General features: G+C 44.7%; 1 protein-coding gene across 3 annotated transcripts in view; it reads right to left on the minus strand.

The window, feature by feature from the left end:
• Window positions 1-25,633, minus strand: part of tiam2a (TIAM Rac1 associated GEF 2a) — a 92,407-nt gene that overhangs the window by 16,316 nt on the left and 50,458 nt on the right. For all 3 annotated transcript variants that reach the window (XM_080042877.1, XM_080042876.1, XM_080042878.1), the window contains exons 4-15: window positions 24,947-25,394; window positions 24,109-24,281; window positions 22,701-22,925; window positions 19,209-19,394; window positions 18,540-18,683; window positions 14,370-14,426; window positions 10,017-10,196; window positions 9,452-9,556; window positions 9,276-9,354; window positions 9,069-9,158; window positions 8,233-8,454; window positions 5,953-6,047 (exon numbers count right to left, since the gene is read on the minus strand). In XM_080042877.1, the coding sequence (XP_079899003.1) occupies window positions 5,953-6,047; window positions 8,233-8,454; window positions 9,069-9,158; window positions 9,276-9,354; window positions 9,452-9,556; window positions 10,017-10,196; window positions 14,370-14,426; window positions 18,540-18,683; window positions 19,209-19,394; window positions 22,701-22,925; window positions 24,109-24,281; window positions 24,947-25,394 (2,004 nt within the window). The remainder of the gene's footprint in view (window positions 1-5,952; window positions 6,048-8,232; window positions 8,455-9,068; window positions 9,159-9,275; window positions 9,355-9,451; window positions 9,557-10,016; window positions 10,197-14,369; window positions 14,427-18,539; window positions 18,684-19,208; window positions 19,395-22,700; window positions 22,926-24,108; window positions 24,282-24,946; window positions 25,395-25,633) is intronic.

Genomic DNA, 25,633 nt, shown 5'->3' on the forward strand with positions numbered 1-25,633 from the left:
ATCCTCACTGTTAGCTATCATCACACTGACTAACCCCACAGGATCTTGTGACACATGCAAACACTTAATGTTTTTCAGTCTCATTTGTGTATCATTCCAGAACTTGTGTGTTTTTTCTTCTTCCGAGCATCGGGTGTGTAAACACTGGCACTAAAGAAAACAACTCAGCTTTGTCCAACTGGGAGGTTGCAAGATAAACACTGCCTTCATCTCCCCTTTACCGCTCCGATGGAGTCATTATGTACGGAGCTCAGTCTGCAGTTTGCAGATTAAATGCTGCTCAAATCAAAGGAGAAGCCTTGCTTGCGCCCTACCAGCCGAGAGGGCCCCCTGTTAACTGAAATAAACAAACAAACGTGGGGAGGGAGAGGATAAAGAATAGGGGATAAAATACAGGAGTGTCCCTGGGGCTGGCTTTGCCCATCCCTCACAGGAAAACAGCCTTGTCATAACACTATGAGAGAGAGAGAGAGAGGGGAGAGACCTGCTGGCCGGTAGGAAGGCCAGTGATTCATTTTCCATGTTAGTGGGCAATAGTGCCACGATGCCATCTACTTTTTAAAGCTCAATAAAAGAAGACGCAAGGCTCATAAATCAAACAAAGTAGAGGGGAGGAGAGAGGAAGATGAGAGGGAGGGCTGGTCCCGTCGCGCTCCACCCAAGCCCATTTACGCCTTTTATTATTCATCCTAAACAAATATTATTCCGCCAAGTCTCAGAGGACTTTGGGAAAAGGAGTGTGTTTTAATAATGAAACCAGACGGATTAAAGCAGCCATTCGACTGAGTCCCCCAGGCTATTCAGATCCTCTCCACGGCCTGACTGCAAGTACAAACGCAAAGTAATACTAGCACAATGCACTTGATGATTACTCCCACCAAGATTCCGTAAATTAATGAAAGGTTAAGTGGAGAAGCTTGTTGCCAATGTTAGCTTGATGACAAACAAGTCTGTGGAATAACTAATGGAAATCCCTGTGCCGCCCCCATTCCCCTTGATGACATGCTCGATCTGGGATATTCAGAAGCAACAAAAGCACCCTGAACCCTCCACACCTGTCCAAGATGTCATGATGCTTACAGATAGGTGACCCCCCACGCCCATAAAAGACTAATAGCTAGTCAAAACAATACATTTGATCCCGATACAGCCCATACTGCTGAGATAACATCATGGATTATAGCAATATAGGCAGGAGAGACACAGCAAAAATCAAAACCCTGACCTTTCGACTTGCTCCCCATCTGCCTACTCTATAAATCTTACATGTGAACAGTTTAATTGAAGATCACCAGGACAGGGTTGAGTACAGAGGGCTTGACAGGACAAACAGGTAGTAAAGAGTCAACAGCCAAGCTAGCAGCTGTATAAATGACACTCCCTCCGAATGCTAAGGTTCCATTCTGCAACATATATAGTTTATTATGTTAGCATGCCGACCTTTGGTAATAATTAGCAATGCAAACAAAGTACAGCTGAGGCTAATGGGAATTTTAACCAAAGTGGTGGATGAACAGACCGGCCGACATAGACATCCCTAGCCCTAGTCACACCATTATAGCATGGCTAAAGATGTTGTAAATACTCCCATCTGCACTGCAATTGATACTATAAAAGCATTCAGTAGTTCACGAGCGCTGTTAAATTATGGCCCAACTGCATATAAAATGCAAATGAAAGGAATATAAATTATCTGACTGTAAAACCAGTCCAGACTTGCATTTGTGGAGATATTTTTACCAAACAAACACCACAGAAGGTCGTGGGAGTTGTGTGAAAGTTTGCAGCTAAACGCGTGAAGACTAGTGTAGTATCAGCTAACACCTCCCACAAGCCCATTAGTTACCGGTTGTTGTTTGTCCCCTTTGACGCATTTCTGGCAAGACTGGCAGGTAGCCATGTCTTGAGCCAGGCAGGCCAGCTTGTCTTTGAGGAGCCGTCCCAAACTGAGAAGCACAGATCCTAGGAACAGGTCCTTCTCCTCGGCCTGGCAGAACCAACACATGGCCAGGAGGGACAATGCGCGGGCAGGCGACTGCTCCCGAATAAAGAGCTTGATAAGGGAGGTGAGGTAGAGGCACGGCCGAGGGTCTTCATCCTTCTCCGGAGGGGCTACTGCCATGGCTGTGCCAGGCAACCCCGGTGTGGTCATTCCAGCCAGATCTGGGTCATACTGGATCTAGTATATGTTGCGCCTTCCTTAAGATTTTATCTCCATCTCAATTGTTTCCCCGTCTTATTTACATTGGAGTGGAATGACAACAGTGGGCTAGCATTAACTGCACTGACAGAAGTAAAGCCCAGATTATTAGCCTGCTCATGGCCAGATGGCGGCCGATGGGCTTAGTCATAACGCACACACACACCCCTCCCTAGACCCCCCAGCTTCCATCCCCAATACACGGACCCCAGTGCTGTAAATTAGATTCTCTAAAGTTTGGGAAGGGGGTGGCTGTGGCTCGGAGGAAGACCAGATCTTGGCTCAAGAATATGATACAACCTAATATTCATAGGCATCTACCGTATCTTTTTGAAGTCTAGTGCCCGAGATAAGAGAGCAGAATCAAAACTTTCTGTTAGTTAGACGGTTTTGAAAAGTGTGGCTGAGGCTCGTGTGGTTCAGGCAGTGCTATTTTGAGCCACCTGAATTTGTCCAATTAAGTCCAGCATCTATATAAAAAAAAATGTATACCAGGATGTTTTGTTTGTCTATTCTGTACACATGACAAGGGAAAGAGATTTCTTCCATTTTCTTTCACGATGGGGAGTTTTTCCTTATTTGTTGTATGCTGGGCAAATTGTTGGGCCCCCATGAGGCTATTTGTGATTTGGGTTATATAGATACATTTGGCTTGACTTTGTCCACAGAGACAAGTAAAGAGAGGAAGATAGAGGCCGTGGGAAAATATGAAGGGGTAAGAGAAACAGCACAAATGTTGGCAGTCTACTACTACAAGAATGCCTTCTTCTAACTGAGAGAAGAAGCCCAATAACATCACTACTTGAGTCAAGTGAATCAAGCAAATTGTCACTGTACCGACAGCCAGACAGACAGAGCACGGCTCCAGTCATTGCTGCCTTCATAAGTCCATTTAAATGCTCTTAATGAAATGTCTAGTCGGGACCAAACCAAAGAGGCTTAATATGTCTGTCCGCTGGTTAACCTTTAGCTTAATGCAAGACATGAGCCGCTACTTTACAATGTGCAAGAGCATATGACAGAAATTCCGTTTAAGGTTCATCATTAAATAATTGGCATCAAAGTCATCTGACTGTTGTCCACCAGCAAGCCATGAATGAATTGACTACATGAAATATTTGTACCTGGATACATCAAAATTAGGGTTTATCAATGATTTTAATCATTATTGTTACATTTGTGCACGTGTGTGTGTGTTTGTTCCCTACTGGGGACACCGGACCATGCCAGATTACTTCCTACATGCTTCCATCTGTCTATTGGAATCAGGTGCTACACCATGGATGTGTTTGTGTTTTTGCGTTTGGGAGAATATGTTGATGACCTGCCTGTCGACAAATCTCCCATCAAAAATCACACATCGACCCTCTACTCCTCAGGCCTTTCAGTTATTAAACTAGCAGAGATTAGGCCAGGCAGGGGCACAATGGATGCAGCGATTTCTGATTTTCTCTAATACACATCCTTACGACTGCATTACTTCAGTACAATGCGTGTCAAAATCAATTTGATCTGAGGTGCCTCGTGGGAATTATCCGGGACCAATTCAGCGATTGATTGGTTAAGCTCCTAAATGGTACCACAACACTGGGTTTGAACCAATCGCAATCAGTATCATGATGGTAGGATAAAGAACAATATTAATTGTGCTTGGATAGCCCATCCCAGCCACAAACACACACACACACAGATCTCTCTTATGTAATAAGTGTAAATTGGAATGCAGTGGACCAATTAATCAAAAGGTAGGCAGTCTAGTGAGGTGGCCGATTACAAGGTGTGACAAGAAGCTTGAAATTAGTCCTTCCCTCCCATTCTTTATCTATTGACTTTCAGAACGGTGGGTGTGCGTATGTGCGTGCTTATATTCTGATACATGGATGATTTTCTACCCGGCGACTCGATATTTCTCTCTCCGCGCCCCAGAGAACAAACTGATGGCTGTGCGATGATTAAATCCCGCTCTTGGTGACAGCAAAACTCTGATTTAATAGCACAAATATCTCACCCTTTTTTTCCTTTTTTTAACACCTTCACAGTGGCTGACTTTCCCTGATAGAGGCAGAGATCTTTTACCCCCCTTTTGTGCCTCAGAATGTGCACGTAGTGACACACACACACACCCACACACACACCCACACACACACACACCCCCCTATCTTCCATTCATTCCTCAATAGAAGACAAATGGGGGGAGCTGAGCATCATCAGCAGTGGTGCAGTGCAGATCCCGGCGCAGTGGGACTGACTCACGTCGCCGGGCAAACAAAAAGAGAGATGAACAGAGCCAGAGTATCGAGGAGAGAAAAGGGCAAATTGACCATCTAATCTACCTCCTGGCTGAGTCGGGGTTAAACGCTGCAAGGCATCTTCTGACACGCACATTTAGAACAAAGCCATGGCAATTAGCAAATTATTTCTGGATATTAGGCCTGGATTTTACTATCGGCGAATCATTAATGAACATGACAAAACAACTTTTTCATTTAGTCCATATTACATAATGAGTAGCCTGCTGACAACCACTGCATGGCTTACAAAGGACTAAAAATATTAGCCGAATGATGCAAGTGAAGGTAAAAACGCACGAATACACGCACATCAGCTCTCAGGCTGCCAGCCACGACTACATCATTAACCCATGCCTTTTCATGATGACCACACACACACACACACAAACACACACTCATTACCGCTCTCGATCACATTACCACATCGCCGAGGCGCAATTCCCAATGGGACAGGCTCATGCTTGATTTTAATGACTTCAATAATGTTGGTTTGCATATTAAAAGACCTGACCAGATATTCAACAACAGACGGGACAGAAATAGACACACAATCTGCCATAAATCATGAGGGGCCAACCATTTGGCATATTAAAAGGGAGGAGATATTCCTCTAAAGGCCTTTGCACACCAGGTGCATTTAATTTGTGCGATTAATTCGCCTGTCAATAATAATTATCAAACGTATATAGAGTCAATACAAGCTTGCATATCAGCTACGTTATTTCTCTTCACGAAATTGTAGCTTTTATTTTTGCAAACTGAGATTGATTTTTCTAGGACGTAGCTTCCTATAGTGAGATGCGTCAAAATTCACATTCCAAATTACTCGCTTTTTTGGCCGTTTATTTGCGTCACGCCCGGTGTGCAACGGCCTAAATGGAAGACGGAGACCAAGTATTAATCGGAGGGCCCTGTGGCATTGTCTTTAAGATCGAAGCAGCAGGAATATGTCACAAGCATCTGCCTGTCTTCAATTCATTCACTAGATAAACTACCATAGCTCTTAATATAATGATAGGTGTGTGTGTTTGAGGGAAGGTGAGGGTGACAGAAGCATATTAGACAACTGTTACTTGCTTCTGAGCAATTTGGCTTCACCCCCAGGCATGCATGTCTTTATGTGCATGTAAATACTTGTGTGCATGTGCGTGTGTGTGTAGGAGGCGGTGGAAGTGTGACACAGCCTCTTCTCTCAGTCTGCACGACAGTAATAATAAGCTGTGTTTTTACCCGTGGCTATGATGGAGTATCCTAATTATGGTAATGCCACAGGATTGGTGCCAGTTTGGTTGGTGACAGCCCCGCAGCTGCCACTGTGAGTGGGCACATTATCTCCACGGTGTGCACACTTTTAGTCACACAAACAAACCAAAGAGGAGAGCGGGGTACCGGAGGCGGATGTCTAAAGGACAATAGAACAACACACACACACACACACACACACACTGAAGGCCTTCCTACCTTGCTGTGCTGAACAGGCCTGTGAGTGCAGTGCAAGTGACCATTGTCCAATCCTACACGCAGGGACTCAGCGCCATCCGTAACAGAGCACACATCTAGGAGAGACAGAAAGAGAGAGAAGGGGGACAGTTTTAAAATCAGATTTTTCATGTTTATTTTTCTTCTACTGACCGCAACACACAAACAATGCATGCTAGTTACAGTCTGGAACCATCATGGGGCGCCTGTCAGCCGCACAGAACTTCAATATGTCTGTGCTCTAAAAATGGAAATGGTATTCAGTCATCCCAAAAAAAGAAAGACCAAAAAAACAAACCTTTGGCAATACCAATTAAAAACTCGGTTATCTCTCTCCTTGTTTGACTTGAAACCAAACAAAAGCCTTCTTCTGCTGGTTCTCCTGAAAATCGGCTACTTCTCGTTTAGTTCAAGGTTCTGAGGACAATCTGTCGGGCAGTTGGCATATGAAAATGGCATCTTTATTGTTTTTGTAGCCTGGGAGGCAGCAGGCCAATGTGACAGAATGAGACAAAGGAAAACTTCTGGACCTCCCACGCAGCTCAGCTTCTCCTTCTTCTCGAGCAATTGACAATCGTTGTCAACCAAACGTCAAGAGATACAAAAGAGATGTAGTCTAAATTTGAATCCCTTGTCTTAGAACGTTCGCGCCCGGCTTACTGAGTCGAGCTGACAGACGGCTCCCTTGTAGGAATGCCGTCAAAAAAGTCAGACAAGTGTTAATTTCCCTCCCGCTGTCGGCGTTTACCTCCCTATCTGCCTGCCTGGGGTCACGCGCCCTCTAGAGACGCATAGGGAAAACTGCAGGCACTTTGATCACAGCACTTACTGTAATGAGGCCTTCCAGTCATTAATCCCCTTTGTGTTCAGTTATGGCTGTAGTGGGGGAAACGCTAATGAATTACTGCCATTAAAAAATAGCTCTCTGGACTTTCTCTGAAATTCACCTTTTGTTCCAACGTTTTCTTTATGTCTAACAACGGGTAAAAATTAAATTAAATTATACAGCGGATTAAAACTCTGATCTATAGTTTATACACCATATTCATATCATCTGCTATTCTGTAAATCATTCTACTATTAGCATGACTTGTTCACCTGCACTATATATATTTCATACATCTTCCACATAACATTACACATTGTACTTGTTGGCACTTCAAGTTAGATGCAAAGATACAGTTAGTTGTCCCTGCACTTGAGTCTAATGTAACCCTGTGCTTTGGTCGAGTTGAAATCGGCCCTTACCTTAAGAGCGAGGCTTGAACAAACAAGACAACATGCAGCTCTAGCAGCCCCGGTATCAGCTGTGTTTGTCCGGCGACACGGATGACCTTACTGTTCCATTCTGACACCTCTCGTCTCTGCGGTGAGATTAAACCAGGCTGACAGGATACTATGCATTCACTGGCGATAACCAGCCCCTGTGCGGTCGAAATTCCCCCCAGTGGGCCTTAACTCTTTCCCGGGTTACAAAGAGCTGTGCAGACCTGAGAGACTGGAGCTTTTATCTTTTTGATTTTTGACAGTGACGAGAGAATGAGGCTCCTTTGAGGAAGAAGAGATCTAAACGCGATCTTAACTGGAAGGGAAGTGGGGTTGGTTAAGGCGTTAGAACAACCTACTTTCTCAGTAAATGTTGTTATTGTGTGAGAAACCGCCCATTGAGACACTTTTTCGGTTGGCATAATAAAAAACAACAACCTCTTCCTTCCATAGAACAGAATAGAGGATGTGACAAAGGCAAAACCTGCCTAGAGATAACGAATAAGAAAACAGAACCGACTGATATGTAAACCAAACATTTTAATTCGTAGAAGCAGCAGACCTAATGCCGTTCTCAGGTAGAATGACGCAGCTTTCTTACGGAGAAAAAACTGTTAAACTGCTGTCTTCATTATGTACACAGAACTGAGAATGTGCTACCTATGAGGTGCTAAGCATTTCCCAGAATCAAAACTCTCTCTCTCTCTCTCTCTCTCTGTGTGTATGTCCCTCTCTCTCTCTCTCTCTCTCTCTCTCTCTCTCTGTGTGTATGTCCCTCTCTCTCTCTCTCTCTCTCTCTCTCTCTCTCTCTCTCCCACACTGTTCCCCGCTAACAAACTAAAACGGTAAAGATATACACTTAGCTTTAGATTTTATTGTTAAGTGTTTTTCCATTAAGTGAAAATCGATAGCCTCTAAGAATAAATACACTCCCCCCTAATGACTAGATCTAGACTTTTTTTTTAGCAGTTTGGAGCTTTGGTGTGATTTAGGCACCTGAGGAGGACTTGGCTCTGTAGTGCTTGCTGCGAGCCTCATGGTGGGGTATGAGAGGAGCGGCTGGTAGGTTGTTGGGGGCCATGTTTGGCGGCGGGGGCCCGTCCCGCCTCAGGCTCATGTGAAGACTTTGTTCAGCAAACAGGTTCTGGATCAGTGACAGGTCCAGGGCCGACACACACCGGCCATTCAGCACAAGGATCTCATCGCCCGGACGCAGACCTGTCGAAAAACACAGGCAAGCACGTTGGTAAAAAAAAAAGCCACTCTCAAACATATCCCCGACTGTAATGACCTTAACACATTCAAATCACTTATCAAAACCCACTTCTTCAGAAAAGCCTTCAACCACCAATAAAACTTGTTTCTTTTTATATGCTGGTTTTATCGTTTCACTTTTCTCTACATGTCATTCTTAGTATTGAATATTTTCTATCCTCATAAATCAAGACAAAATTATCTTGGGGCGCCTGTAAAAAAAAATAATAATAATAATCTGTGTGTGTAAACAAAACTGTGGGCCCTGCTTCTGTTAAACAGTAACTTTTAAAGTAGCTTTCTAACTTCAAAAAGTCTTCCAGGGATCCAATTTTTCTGAGAGTAAAGTTTATCTATTCAGTTATGAAAATATACCTGAGAAAATGTTTACTTCTCAGACACACTCAAAGTTACACAGTGCACCTTAAATGTGCTCGATTTTTATGTACTGGTGTTATTGTTCTTGTAAAGTGTCTTTGAGTACTTTGAAAAGAGCTATACAAATAAAATGTATTATTAATATTATGTGTTAGTGTTTTTTTGGGATTGTTTGTGTCATGCTTAAATCGAGCGGGCACCTTCGTTAAACGCCAGTCCGTCGGGAAGAACTTCGCTGACAAAAATCCGACTGTTTTGCTGGCTGTCTATGTGTCCCGTCACTGCAAAACCTAGGTAGAGGGATGAGACACAGGGAGACAGACAAAAGGGAGTTAGATCAACAGGTTTACCTTAAGGATCATGAGGTGGACATAACATGACTAAACTTTAATCACGGGCAAACTCACCAAAGTCTCCACTGTCGGTGGGCCTGCTCATGTGCAGAGTAAACACGTTAATCGGGACCACTTCCAGCTGATCATTGACCTACAGGGGCGACATCAAACAAATCAATACACATTCTATTAAGGGTGGATATAAGGGATAGTCCTGTGTGCCCAGGTGTGAATGTAAACTCACTCACCACATCACAGAGTAGCTCTCCGGGAGTGAGGTATCGGAGCTCCACGTCCTGCCCTGCTCCCCTGTGCAGTCGGAGGCAGTGCACGCCCGGGTCCAGCTGTTTCACCTGTTTACAAATGGGCCCTTTAGTGTTCGCACAAAAAACATCCGACATATTTCATGCACCGACGCTTAGCCTGGCAGCTGCTGTACGGCCGAGGCATAAATTATTCACAGGCTTTACACTTAGTGATGAGAGACTTTGCGGTAAACAAAAAAGCTTTGCCCAAGGGGACTGCAGTGCGTCCATGTAAGTTTGTATATGTTTGTGTTGTGTGTGTGTGTGTGTGTGTGTGTGTGTGTGTGTGTGTGTGTGTGTGTGTGTGTGTGTGTGTATGCCTGTCCATCTATGTGCAGTCATTCTTTAGGACTTTGCAGGATTGACATTACATCATCATGTAATTCTACTTGACAACTAAATCCAAATGACATCGCTGCTTTTGTTTTATTTTGCAACAACTGTCAGGAATAACAACTGTAGTGGTGAGGCGTCCTTGTTTCTCTGCAACTGGCCCTGCCAAACCAACCTTGCATGCCGTAGACAGAAGGTCGGCGGCTGTCTGGTCTCTTCTGACGGGGACCTGGACTGTCAGGCCGTCTGGCATGTGTACACAGCAGGGCAGCGCGTCCGGGGCACCGCCGACGCATTCCCACACACCACCCTCGGGGGGCGACATGGAGTAGATGCTGGTCAGCACGTCTAACCTCTGTGAGAGAGGAGAAGAGGGTAAGAAGGGAGGGCAGAGGAATTAGGACGGCGGAATGTAGATATAAGAGTAGAGTGAACAGAAAAGCGGGAAGAGGGAGGTAAACGGAGAGAGGCATGGAGCCGTAGACTTTGAGTAACGGCACACAAATCAATAGAGTTCCATTAGACTAAATGCTTGGCTGTGGATCAAGAAGCGGATCAAAGATGTCATACAATTAAGCCTTTTCAGAAATTCATTTGACAACACAAGACGGCAGTCGCTCGACATAATAGTCATTGTAATGACCGTGTACACAAGATGATTGGCAATGGTCGACTGGCAGGTCTAGACGTCTGAGAGACCGATGTCCCCGCAGTTCGGCCAGGACTTATTTGATTTGAAAAGCCGCAAAGAGTCATTTTGACTCAAGCGACGTATACGGACAATTTACTCAGAAATCTGTCAAATCTTCAGATCAGCCACTCGGAGGAAGGGTCATTATTTGTTGGTGGTATTAGCAGGGAGGTATGAGCTGGGTATTAAGGCGGGCGGGTTAGACCACTGCTCTGCCTCACAGTCTGCCATTTGAGGCTTTTGGTTGCGACTCTGTGTCTCTGGAGGGGAAAGCGCCACTGCTGCGCGGAGGAGCTTGTGGGAGACGCCACAGTGCAGCCCCAAGACCGCAATTATCCAGGCCCTCCATCTCCAGGGAATGCTCAATCGCACCAACATGTACCGAAAGTCATGGGCTGAAGGAGCCAGCGATTCAGCACTTCTGACACAGACGATATGACTTCTCGGTTAAACTCAAGACACTGGACCAAAGGGGATAATTACATAAGTGAATGGGGTCTGTGTATAAAGCGGCGTTTTGAATTGCATTATTGGATCATAAAAACCCAGAGCTGTGTGTGCGTCTGTGGCCTTTCCACTGTGTGTGTGGGCTTTGTCCGTTTGTTTCAGAAGCCAGTTTCTTTTTCCAATATTTTATCTTTCGTTTTACAACAGTAACAAGACGCAAGCAAAACTGAACATGTCACCACATACAGTATAACAACATTTTGCGGCTGCCAGCTTACAAAGGAACATTAGTCTCTCAGACATTACGCTAAAGTAACCAACACCTGATGAGTGAGGTAGAATGAGTACATAGACACAGAAGCCAGTTTCCTGATACATCACCTCAAGAGGAAAAACACGTTTTTCCCCCGCCAGACAAAAAGCCTAATGGGACAAGCTAGGGTCTTTGATTCACAGCATCACTTAGAGCCACACACGCAAATTCAAACAAGTAGCTTTTCTCAGCGTAGCTCGGACAAACAAACACAGGCACACAGACAAACATTTGCCTCATTTTCCATCTTAAATGTCCTCCTCAGACTAGTCTATTTCAGGAATCGGTGCCGAAAATAAAGGCCAACAATGTTCTTGGCAAAATGTTTCCCCGAAACCTGTTGGGATGGAAGAACACAAGGTGCCACTTCAACACCAACGTCTGCCTGAGTCTTGAGGGAGATGAGGTCATGCTTACAAACAAGACTACGAAAAAAACAAAAAAAAAACAAGCCGTCATGGCAACTGGATGCAAAATAACCCCGTTTGTGTGTGAGCAACATGGCGTGACCGGAAAACTAAGATCGGGTTTGCTTTCGTTGACTTGACCAGCGGCCGTCTAGCACTGTACACTCATTCATGGTCGGAGAGGGTTGTAACCGGGGCCGACAGTTGCCTGGTCAACTTTCCACAAAACCATGCGCCAAGAGTGCGGCCCAGGCACGAGCTGGACTTCAACAAGAGCTCTGTGTGTTGGTGTGGGGGGGGGGGGGGAGGGGAGGGTTAGGGGTGTTCTATTTGCGTTTGCATTCAGCCAAATCATTCAAACCAACACATCACTGTTTCCTCTCAAGTGTGGAAATTATTTCCGACGCAGGCTGTCCTCCTCCCTGGAGATTCTAAAGATGGAATGTATGTGTGGAGCAATGGACGGGTTTGGTGGCCACAGCGCGAATATAGCCATTATGTTCCGCTTAGCAACTGGGCAACACAAATATTACCGTGCTGCCTCAAATAGATACGGTGACCATTGAAAAGAAAAAACAGAGGAGTAGTTGAGGACAATCTATTAATCATCACTTCCTTAAAACTACACCCGACTCGAGGTTCCGCTTTCCACCTCAGTCACACACACACACACACACACACACAAACACACAGTGACAATAATAATGACCACCCTTACTGGCTAGCACATGTGCCTGCGAACCAAAAAAAGACAGAGCACACTTGTCTCAGGTTGTATTTCATTTCCAAAGAGAAAGCATCATTCTATAACGTATCCATAGTAATGCTCTGGATTTACTCAACAGAAGCAGCCATTTCAACTCACTTTTTAGATATGTGAATTGCTCAAAACTAATGCGTATGAGTATGCGGCTTTTAGTCATAGGACTCGCTCTTTAAAGTAACACAAGTCAAGCGTTCATGCCATTTCTTCTGGCAGTCAAAACCTATTCACTCACTTCACTGCTGACAGTAGGAGTGGGTGGATGGAGAGGATTTTGAAAAAGCAGAACTCTGCCAGTCAATGTTAACTCGACACTGACTTGTAAGGCCTCTACTTTCCAACAGAGTTCCATTACTGACAGGTTCATCCCATATAGATGTTTGCGATTGTGACAGCACGTCCACAGCCTGTTAGGTGGGCGGTTAAAATCGAGTAAAGACCAGTAACCGCACGAACAAAACACATTAGAGCACAAACGCCATACTACAGCAAAGCTTGGGCACACACACACACATACACACGCATACACATCACTTGACTGCACTTTAAAAGGATTAGCCCATGATGATTGCTTATTGGAGTAATTCAAGGGATTTGCGACCGTAGTAGGACAACAACTGTATCTGTGGACAAATAATCAATACAGCTTTGCCATCCCTCCACCGTCTCTTTATTTCCCTCCCTCCTATCAGGAAGAGTCTTAATCCCCACTGAATAAAACAAGTTACAGTGATCTGTTTTCCACATTACAATATAGGAAGGAGCAAAACACTCAAATGTGGAGGCTGCTGCATTTCACACTAAAGCGTTGACCCAATGAAGGCCATTATTGTTATCCACCAGAACCATTTGTTTGACTGTTCTGAGTCCGTTTCAAGGCCCTTAATGGGGGCCATTTTTAACACTAGCCACATTCACCACAGCCTCATGAATCATTGCATCCTGTGGAACAGTCATCTCCATAACACTCGTCCTGCTCTGTGTAAAACTCTACATTAAGCTCATCTCGTCAGCGCCAAAAATGTATGGTTGAGAGTTTTCGATTTTGTTGGGGGTTATGTGCTGGTGCAATGACTTCCTTGAGTCCTGAAGTAACTGTGTACACTTTGTTTTTTTGTATGCCTTAAACAAACAAGTAATAGCGTTTTAATGAGTGAGCCCCGAAAGCATAATTATGCTTTAAAGTTTATATCAATCTTGGGAACCACAAGCCCCACCTACTGTACAGGCTACTGAAGAAGGAAACAAAAACAGCTTGACCACGAAGGCAGCAAGTTTTTCGAGCTGAAATTACTGTCGTATTTCACACTTTCTTGATTTAGGCGTGTATTAACCTGCAAGCGCTGCAGTTCCAACCTCTGTGCTGCTAACATGGCCAGAATTCACACTCGTCAAATGTTTCACACTTTCACAGTAAACCCACGATTTCGATCAGCGAGTTTGGTCAACGCCTCAGCGCCTCAACTCAACACACTCCATTTACTCAATTATTCCATGAACTAGAGGCCCTATGTCCACACAGGACTTTAACATTGGTTCTACTGCTGTTGGATACGCTGCCTATGTATCTGTCAGACAGACACCTGCAGATCCACATGAAAGAAAAGCCCTGCTTTGATCCCGAACAAGGAAATACACACACACACACACCTTCTGATCTCCTCCCCCAAACACAGACACGCTCATGTAAAAATATCTTTACAGAGCTCACTATCAAAGCCTAGAGAGACAGCATCGGTTAAAGTATCAGGGGACCAGTTTTTTGCCACGCCAACCACCATATGCACTGATCATTCCGCACATTAAACGGTACCACATCATTGAGATGACAGATGGCAGTGGCGTTTTTAAAAGACAGATCCAAGTTTCCCAAACCGTTAATTGTTCCTGAATGCTCTATGACTCACCTCAGTGCTCCTGGGAGGCAGGGCATACGTTTGACCTCCAGCGTTGCTCTCAAAGATCTAAAAAAAAAAAAAATCAAAAGCAAGACTGTTAGGACGTACAGACAGTGGGGCACCGGACTGATTGACTCATTAATCGCCCAGCCACCTCAGCAACACAGTATAACATACAGGCAACACTATTATGGAGTTAATTAAACACTACGTGTGGCGAGTGCAGCGCTTTGATACCGCTTCCAAGCAGGGTCTTGAAGCCTTTGAAGTTGCAACGGTTGAAATACGCTCTGTGAGTGTCAATATGAGTGAGTGGAGGGGGGATGTGTATGGACACTGAGTGGTATCTATGTAGCAAAGAGATTGGAGGGGGAAAACTGTCCGGTTACAGATGAGAGGAGGAAAAATCCAGCATTTTATCCACTACACATACATTCACATCCACTCCCACACCTATTTGCTGTTGAAATCTCTCCATTTCTTGATCTGTTCCGCTGTCCTCGACCTCTCCTCTCCCTGGCTTGTGACTGTTAAGGCGTGTTATGTCAGACTAAGCCCGGTGCCAATAGGTGACTCTGCAGCCTCAGAGGGCTTTAACAACTCTATAATACAGCAGTGACCGTGAGGGTGTAACCCCTGTCCTCACTCAAGCAGGTTGCGGTTATCAGGTTTTGCTGGGATAATTTGTCACTGGGAAGGAGAGAAAATGATAGATGGGTATGAAAAAAAAAAAAAAAAAAATTGCTTGTATTTTGCCGTGGAATAACCTGGGTTTAAGCCTAATAACTTCCTGCAAAATTCTCTCTTTACAGTATGCACCCTTCTCTTTAAAGAACTGGTGTGGGGAAGAGTCTCACATGCGCAATCCCAATTCTCTCCGGATCAGGACTACTTTTCTTCCGAGAGTAGTTTCCATTACAAATCAGAAAAACCCTCTCTGGCTCCTGTTATGGTAGTGAGAAGTGTCATGTGACCTCTTGAGCAGTAACTATAACTCTAAGTCCCCCCCCCCCCCTTCCCCCAACACGAGAACATTCATAAAGTGGCTGTAAACATCGCCGCTGCGCCGTAAACTGACTAATTTTAGAAAGCTTTACCAACTCTCCCACAAATCCTCGGACATTTCTGGCCTACTTCCCATAGCCGACTGCCGGCCCCGGCCAGCAGTGCCCTTACTGTATACATAGCTCTCTTAAGACGGATGAGAAACAATGAGAGGGAAGGAGAGAGAGAGAGAGAGAGAGAGAGCATGACTCTGGGGCAAGGTTGTTGAGCGTGGCAGTTGCAGTGAGTAAATGAGATTTAGGCTTAGTCAACACACATGATGAGTCAGAATGGAAATTGTGGGAGAAGAACCACCGGCTAACGCTTTTATGTTTATGCATTGAGAAAACTGAGAGAGAGAAAGGCTTAAGGAGAAAAAACTGAAAGACAAGTGGAAAGAGAAATTGGGAGAAATCGAAAAAACTCTGATAAAGCCCAGTCTGAGAACCTGAGAAGGTAACAACAGATTAAGAGCATGGAGGAGAGGTTTTGCCCCTCACACGGCCTCGCTGTTCTCCGGCATACACATGTCTCGTCAGAGCCACACGAGAGCCAAGGACCTGATGTCATTCAAAATGGCCACCACAGAATTTCCCACGGAGAACAACGGAAAATTGTCCTACAATGATCTTTGCAAACAAAAAAAAAGGAAGCAACACAATAACAGCAGATGTACGGGGAAAACAAAACCCGGCACTCGGAAATTATCCCTTGACACACTTAGCAGCCATTATTAGCCTCTAAGATAAAGAAGAAAATAACAGAAAAAGCACTGAGAAGAGCTTGCAGGGACAAGATGAGGGGGGCCTTGGGTAAAACATTTAAAAGGGGGGCCGTTTAATATTACACCAGCCATCTGCTGTTGTCTGCAGGGCTGAGAAAAGAGTGGAAAATGCCATCTACCACATATGGCTATCAATAATTCATACGTGTTGCTGCAGCGCCACCTCGGCCCTTCTGCACTGCGAAATGTAACTGGGCCTCATTAGGCCGGCCGGCTGGAGTTCCCATAGATAAACAATAACACATCCACACACACCCACGCTGACAGAGGTGTGCAGAAATGGACAAACATTAATATCACAGTGCAGGTGGGCGAGATAAAAGCGTAACGAAACAGGACAGGAAACCATTTAGTAGCAGCCCAGGAGTCAGGGCTCACCTACTGATGAGGCATGATTGGCTCTTAGCAGTGCCTGGCTCCATATTGACTTCACAGCACGAAGAAAAAAATGCAAGGGGAGATTTCCTCTAATCAAAAACACATTCTCTCTCTCTCTCTCTCTCTCTCTCTCTCTCTCTCTCTCTCTCTCTCTCTCTCTCTCTCTCTCCTCTCTCTCTCTCTCTCTCTCTCTCTCTCTCTCTCTCTCTCTCTCTCTCTCTCTCTCTCTCTCTCTCTCTCTCTCTCTCTCTCTCTCTCTCTCTCTCTCTCTCTCTCTCTCTTCTCTCTCTCTCTCCTCTCTCTCTCTCTCTCTCTCTCTCTCTCTCTCTCTCTCTCTCTCTCTCTCTCTCTCTCTCTCTCTCTCTCTCTCTCTCTCTCTCTCTATCACTCTCTCTATCACTCTCTGTGTCTTTCTCTCTCTCCTTTCCTCTGCTCTTAAACTAATGACCAGAGGTCTATAAAAGACTTGAGCAGATGAAAGCTTCCTGTTGCGATTCTGAAAATAGACCACCGAGAGTAGTATACAGTATTCTCCAGGGCCGTACCTTCGGGGTGCAGAGTGAGGGGATTTCTATATCAATAAATAACCAGCTTGGCTGAGCCTAATTACCAACCGGAGATGATTTGGTCTTCCCCACCTGGGCCAGGAATGCTCCTCTGTCTTTATGTTGATGGGAGGTGTGCACTCAAAACATACTGGGAAAAAAGTGGGCTTATGTTCCGTCTAATTAATAAAAAATCTCCTCAGGGGGAAAATGTGCTGAAAGCGCTTCACGCATGTACCAATCTCTCGCCTATTTTTGTGTCAGCACAGGCTCTGTACATTGCGATTCAGCAATAATGCAACATGTTTTCGGGTCGTTTCATTAACGAACACGCACAATGAATGCTGAGAATGTAAGTATTAGACACAGCCTTTTCTTGGCAGTGAGTCCCCAAGAGACCGCGTGTGTGTACTTCCAACACTGTGTGCAGCCGTGCTTATGAATTCTGCATGCTCATCTTATGTGTAAACGTGCGGAAGCGGGGTTGTTCTAAGAACCTGCTAATCCAGACCACCTATAGAGTTTCATCACTCTGAAATTCAGTGGAGATTACTTAGTGTCACTCCAATGTCTAAGTGCTGTCTGTCCCTGACACAACCTTGACAAGAACACAAAACTAACAACAGTAAGGGTATTATGTATCTTTTATCATTTACAGAGTCTAGTTTTTAATTCAAGTGATTTCTCATGGGCTGGCTACAAGTCACATATCATAAAATCTGGTCCCCCTATTTCCTGCACCAGTGTCTTTTGTTTTTAATCGAAGTACCATAGGACAAAGAGACAGACAAAAGTCATTTTGTGGAAAGTAAATTGCTGGAATGTGTACCAACAACCTTGAGCCAACATGACTCGCAAAAGTAGATGCCAAATTGTATCTACCGGCGAGAGCTGCGCTGTGTTTGACTATATGGAAACCACCAGCATTGCATTTCTCACACACACACACACACACACACACACACACACACACACACACACACACACACACACACACACACACACACACACACACACACACACACACACACACACACACACACACACACACACACACACACACACACACACACACACACACACACACACACACACACACACACACACACACACACGGAATATGTTGAATACTTAATGTTGGCGAGAAACTTCCAAGTTCAAAGTAATTAAATTATTCATTCATAGTTATAAGATATTAAAAACACTTTTGATTATTTAAAAAAAAAGTGAAACTCCATTTAGACGTAAAACCTACTTTGCTACACACCTTCCAAACTTATACTGGTGTGTGTGTGTGTGTGTGTGTGTGTGTGTGTGTGTGTGTGTGTGTGTGTGTGTGTGTGTGTGTGTGTGTGTGTGTGTGTGTGTGTGTGTGTGTGTGTGTGTGTGTGTGTGTGTGTGTGTGTGTGTGTGTGTGTTCAGTAGTACCTGTGATGCAGAGGGCCTCTTGTCGCGGCCTCTCTTGGTGAGGTTGTCGAGGCCTTTGAGCGAGGAGAAGAGGCCTCTCTTGCGCTGTCTGTATGTGAGGGACACTGAGCGCCGTCTGAGGGTGGCCTCGTCTCTGGAACAGATCTGCACACAGATACGCGCTATCAGAACTGCAATCATCGTGCTCAACAAAACACTGCATCTAATCAGAACATCTTAAGAGGCTTTATTCTCCTCCAGTAATGGAATGCATAATGCGGGGGGTGCCTTTCCTTTTCTGTTCCAAATGATGAGGAGATTTTCAAGATTGTGCATTTAAACTGAAGTATCAGGTACAGAAATTAATGTTCAAGATGTTGTATTAAAACAATGACTTTTGCCATGGAAACCGTTCGATACGGCCACACACACACACAGTCCTGTCAAACCTTCTAAACAGTAAAGAAGCTGATTTTTTAGCTAAATTTCATAATATTTATGAATAATTTTTTTTAAACTGATTTTTGTATGCACAATGAGATCGGACTTTGATAGAATATTTTGATTGTTTACTATTTTAGACCAGGTTTCCAGAGGCTTCACAGGGCACCTTGCCCTTTGATTCTGTATTGTGCATTCATTCATTTAGTCATTTGTCTGTCCCTTCTCAGGTCCTGTCCTAGGCTTTACCAGTGCATGGAAGGAGGAGACAGAGAAGACCCCCAGGCGTCCCAGGGTGCTCTTGGTGGGGCGACTGGCGATTGCTAAGAGGCTCTTTGGGTTGGGCAGCTCTCCGCCCTGTAGACTGGCCAGGTAACAGCGCATCCTGAACAGATCCATGTTAAACCGCTCCAGGTTCTGCTCCCACTGCTGGATCTGAAAAACAAAATTTTAAAGATTATCACTACGAGATTAGAAAAATGAGGTGACCGTCGGTGGTTCAGAATGTATAGAGTCAAAGGAGGTTATGCAGGGAAGGCTGGGAGAGGGAGTTTCAAAGAGGGAGATCTAAGGTCAGGGAAGTGCTTTCCATCAAGCTGCAATTGCTTACAGATGTTGCTGGAGGGTGAGGGCACACATTGATGGGAGTTTTGATAATGCTCTCGTAGCAGAGGAGTGAGTGTGTGCACAGTAAATCCTGATGCCCAAGTTTTTTTTTTATGTAAGTCTAAAGAGAGAGCGGTGATGCTGCACAGGCCGGCCGTTAAAACCCTAACCCCGCAAGCACACAAACACACGATTTGCAGTTGACGTCCCCCTACCCTTGTTTGCACTATGTCAGCTATGAGAAAGTGCTTATTTTGTTGGCTGGAGACCGTTTTTAATGAGAACACTCAAGTTAAACAACCCTCTATAACAACTGACTTTAATAGGTCTCGTCTGCACTGCGAGTTCATTTACAATACCGCACCCTATGGCGTTCTCCCATTAGGTCTCGTTCACATTGATGGCATTCTTGAGAATTAGGAAGGAAAACCGAGGAGTAATAGGAGGGTGGTGTTTTATGAAGCTGTGACTTTTCAAACATCCGAAACAAAGAAACTTGCACAGAAATCTCCATGGGGATCATACTGGTCTATGTAATGTGCTAACACCATGAAAACGCCTGTGTACATAGCTGGGCAGGTGGCCTCGGTTAACAAGCCTTGAGTTATGGACATTATTCTCATTCCAGCCTTGGACAAGCGCTAGTGATTTACATTCTTTGTTTTTTCTCAAAAATCAACTTGCATTTGGAATGTCAGTTATTTAAATAACTGTGGAAATGATCACTTGAGTAAGGGCAAGGATCCACATATTAAATCCTATCCAGGTACTCAGTCTTACTTGGTGTGGTATGACTCGTAGCTTTTAGTGGCTAATGTTAGCCAACAACACTGCGTCATTACATTTCAGCATTTAGCATCATCCTGTAAATGTCACTTGCGTACACAGTTGCTGCAGATCAATAAGAATTGCAATGTCATTTTACCAGAGAATTACCAGTCAGTGCTATGGATTACAGAGACATTAGAGGCAAATGCCCCTACCAAGTGAAACATTAGCACTAGCAGAGTAGCAGTATTAAATATGACAACTTTTTACAACTAAAAAGGGTTTGGATTTGGATAATGGCAGTCACATAAAGCATTTAGCACTAAAGCTTATTTTCAATTATCTAAAGGCCTTTCCTCTCAAGTCTAATTCTTAGCGTTTGTACATAATCCTTGGATAGTAAAGAAGTGATCAAGAAAAGCAGTCTTTTGTCTTTGCTGCTATTCTTGGCTCATTACATTTAACACAATGTTCTGGAAGTGGAACTGTGAATTAATTCCATTAAGTAGGCTGAAGATGACTTTAGATGGGGAGAGAGGCATTATGGAGTAAATCAGATAAGCTCCTTTCTCAAAAGCAAAGGTAACTCTAGGAAAGTTATTGCTTTGGAACTGCAGTACTCGTGTCTATGTTTAACCGTCACACGAGTTCTTAGCATGCTTCTGAATTACACGCCATCTGGATGCCAACAGTCAAGCATCTTCGTCTTCACTAGGGATGTCTTGAAATAGCACTGCAAAAATAATTCGATTTGATGATTCATGCATGGGGTGCATCATTGATGAACAGACTTTCTTTAAAAGCCCCAAAAGTGGTCTGTTGATTCATTCAGGGTTCTAAGAGGCTTCAATCAGTTCAGAGAGACAATCAAACATCAGTGAAAAGGCAATGCATGCTGGGACCCATCTGCCCTGTGTGCACGTATGTACCTCAATTTCAAAGTCATTACGCTCTGCTTAGAAAAGAAAAGCCTTTCCTTTTCTTCTTTTCCTATTTCACCTCTTGAACATCTGCCCTTGGCCTCTCTGTACAAGCCCTAATGCATAATAAGTCCCGCAATGCAACGTGATCGCAGTGCGTGTGTGTGTGCACGTGCATGTAAAAGGGGGCATAGGCTGTCTTTAAAAGAGGTCTTCTGGCACTGATTTCAGCAGACAAAGGTGGGAAGGGTGGGTACATCAAAGTAGTGCCTTCTTGGTTCTAGACAACCTCACCGAAACCCTCAATCTATCGATCAGCCCCTGGGGCGCCTGTATCACAGTCCTGTCCCATATCCCTCTGACCCTATCATTTACTTCAACCCTGTCTGTCTCTTTGTCTACTCTGAGGTGGCACACTAGCTAATTGGAAACAGATATACAAGCACAGTCAGTTAGTCTCGCGGTGAGGCAGTGACATCTCCACCAGCCATTACTGCGGTGAGCTGTCCAGCTTCCATCTTGCTTGTTTTTCATAACAACATACTCAGATTGCATCACTCGGGGGCACTTTTAACCAAAGATCAAATAATAGCCCTTTTAAGAATGGACAGCTACAACAACAAATGCATTAGTGTCCATCTTGTTTTTTCTAGTGCGTAAGCAATCACCGCACACTGACATGGGTCCTCATGGCTACGCATTGAACAAACTGAGTAACAAGGAGTAATGAGTCCCAAGTATAAAAACAAAAATAGTAGCTGGAGTTTCCCACATGCAAAACATTTTTTTTTAAATAGAGAATTCTGGTAAAAGCATTTAGAATATTGTTAAGCTATAAATTATGGGCTTTTAATATCCATCAGTAATCTGCTGTATGTATGCTACAGCCCCAATGCTGGGTGCTGTGGATTCTCCCCCAGGCTGTGAGGAAGAGGAGGAAGAGGATAATGCATGTTGAGAGCCCATTACCCAGGAAAACATCTGGAATCCCAATCTGAAGCCCGGGAAGCGAGCTGCTCCCCTGGGCCCCTGTCGCGATGCGTTTGGGGACCGAGGCATTTTAGGCCACTTCACCCACCCACAGACCCAGCATCACTGCACACAGGCTTGTCACCACAGTCGCACAATCAGGAGAATTAACTAGGGCACATCATGGGGCTTTTCTACATGTACCCACGTGGAATATCGGCCCACAGCGGAGCATGACAAAATCAAAAAGGTAGCATGTAGAACAGCATATGTTTCACCACAAGATCTATCATTGCTGTAAATCATCCAGCAGATTTTTTTCTATGTGATTCGTCCCAGGGGGGTATGAAAATGTGTAATGGGGTGGAAAAATGCGTCGGAGGCCACCCCCAGATTATCTCAGTGGCATCTGTATTTATTTCAGCCGACTCAACTGATGTCTCACTATCAGCAGTTGTCATTCTCGGCAGCAGCTCACCTGGTTCTCGATGGCCTTGCGGTTCTTGGGGTCGCTGACCACCGTCATTTGCAGCTCGGCCATTTTCTTCATCTTCCCGTCCATGTCTATCTTCTGCAGCAGGCCACGCACCTGGCTCCTCAGCAAGCGCACCGTGTCCTCCTTGCCCTGCCGCTTGGCCAGCAGAGAAGCGCTGGCAGAATGGATGGCCGTCACCCAGTTCTCCATGTCAGTCTGGTTGCTAGCCTAGAAGGACAGAAAGTTTGATTTTGATGGAAGTGGCAAGGCAAAATATACCGGTCAAAGCTATAGTGTGTAACTTCTGTAGCCCCCCATGAGGAATTCGGAGTAATTACGACAACACTTGGTCACGTCTACATGAGTTGAGCTTTCGGTGATCGCGCATTGGATTTTATACCCTTCTGCTGTGCGTCCAGGTTGATTTCTTTCTGGAATCAACAACTGAAACATTTTCCTGGGAGCTTCTTGGGATTTTTCTGAGCTCCTGTAACAGTGTCGGGGGGGAGACATCAATTTCTAAATGCTTCCGTACTGAGAAATACAGAGTGTGTTTTGTGGAGCTGATAGGCTTAATCAACTTTGTGTCAACTTGTTTAGCGATGGTTTGAAGGTAACCAATATTTATATACATGAAAAAGATACACACCAAGGCTTTAAGGGTTGGATTCAGAGATGTGAAGAGACTGATAAATCTACTAGTATTGTTAATTGTGTAATCCTCATCATATATCACAATAAAATCACTGTATTCCAAGCCGGGCTCAGCTGGATCAATAAAAGAAAATGTGATTAATGCTGCCTATGTGAGAGAGCACAGGTTAAAAACTGTTGCTGTAATTTCCCCCACTAATAAGCTGTTATATGATCATCACTGTTGTCCTTGTAAGGTGGAAGCAGCATGCTGGTTGGGAAATCAGTTGGATCCAATTCAGATTGAGAGTGACTCATGCTGAACAGGCCATGTGAGTGGTAACAAGGCTGTCTTCATGTTGCAGAGCTGATTTTAACTCTGCTTGCCTCTGGGGCCATGTCAGCTCCACACAGAACTATTTTATTACATGTAGGTCTGGACACCGCTTCATACTGCTAGTCTGGGGATGCTTGTAATCGTGAGTGGAGGGAGGCTACACGGAAAAGGGCCGAGGCTAGGCATGAATTTGGTCATGATATGTAGGTCAGTGGGCACGATTGGCGAATAGGATGTGCTCTCAGAAACCTTGGCCAGGAAGCTTAGGCACTTTGCTTGTTAGTCCCACACAAGCCATAACTGTTCATTTCATAAGCTATATTTTTGAGGTAAAAAAAAAAGCTATAAAGTGTATGTGGGCGCAATTCAACCTCAGCTTCATACTGCTAACATGTTTAAATGTTCTATCACTAGGAGCATTATACAGCCGACATGCTTCACCTGGAAGAGGTAGACGTCTCCATAGGAGTTGCTGAGGCAGAAGACATTCTCCTTCTTTGGGTGCTCGGGAACGGCTTGGACGATGCTGTCCTCGGCCAGGAGAGCGTAGCGAGGCGACATCTCCTGCTCTGGAGAGCCTTTACCGTAAGTCTCGTAGAACAGCAACGTGCATCCTGGAAAACAAAAAGGAGAGAAGATGAACAATGAAGGAGTCAATGATGGACCCAATCGTGCATGAGTTCAGTGAATGCTGCGGACAACAAGCAGGTGTACATCATCAAGCCAGGTTTTCTTTAGACTGTAAAGAGTTTGGGTTTTTTAACAACTGTCAAATAATGTTTTACAGACAAAATGTTTTTGTCAAAAACAAGACAGAACTGGGTTAAAAGTTTCACATACTCCCAAAAGAGCATAAACGATAACAATGTGCTCGCTTAAACCTTTCATTTGTTGTAACTTCAAAGTGCTTTTTCAGGAAATACTTAAAAGCACTGTCATTTAAAAAGAAAAGAAAAAAGTACACATATTTGCTGATTTTTATATATTTGGCCAGAAACAACAGCATAAATCCCTGCAAGCTTTTAGGCCAGATGGGAAGGACAATCACTCAATGTCAAGTGTGATTCCACCGTCAAGGACTCGACTGCTGTCAAGAGGAAAGCCATGATAAAAAAGACAAACACACCCACTCCTCTAAACTGCATTATAAATCTAAAATTTGGATAATCTACTTACCGGTGAATTATTTTAAACCCACAAGTCAGCACTTCTATTCTTTGGCTCCGATTTCAAATTTCCCTTCCCCTTGCTTTGCACTTCTCCTAGAGTCTAGTCTCACCTTTCAGGGTCACCCAGTACTGCTTCCACTTGCGGCGGACCACCAGCTCCAGCTTCCTGTCCTTGTGTAAGGTGACGAGGGGTTTGAATGACAGCCAGCCGGCCCGTCTGACCACGCCTTGCTCCTTTTCAAACAGCAGGTCCAGTTGCTCCAGGGAGCCCTCGGCCGACTCGCTGCTGCTCTCCCCCTCTTCGGTGCCCGTGGATGGGTCTCGTCTCTCGGCGCCAAACCCCTGTCCGGTGCCCGTCTCCAGCTCCCTCATGAAGTTCTCGTAGATGTTCTGGCGTACGGCGTCGCTGGTGGTTTGGTGAAGGGCTCCTGAAGACTGGGCCCTGGAAGCTCCAGGGAACCAGTGGAGGCTGGAGACCTGGGAGGGGGAGCTGGTGTCTGCGGTCAGGCCGTCCACCCCACTGTCAAAGGCATCGCTCAGGTCCTTGTACCTGGTCTCCTGATGAGGCACAAAGAGTAGAGAAAAGGTGATTGGCGGAACATTTTGGGGAAAATATGAGATTTTCATAAAAAAAAAAAATCCTAAACAGTCTCATTGATTAGTCACCACTGGAGTGACAAACTTAGGTAACATAACTGTTGTTTTCACCTATGTTAAAGTAGGTATGAGGAACTTTTTGTTTTATTCGATAGGCACCTTTGGACAAAAGTGGTAGTGTTTTTATTTTAGTGCGTGCC

Source organism: Ammodytes marinus (genome assembly GCF_949987685.1).
Source record: "Ammodytes marinus genome assembly, chromosome: 15".
Taxonomy (NCBI): Eukaryota; Metazoa; Chordata; class Actinopteri; order Uranoscopiformes; family Ammodytidae; genus Ammodytes; species Ammodytes marinus.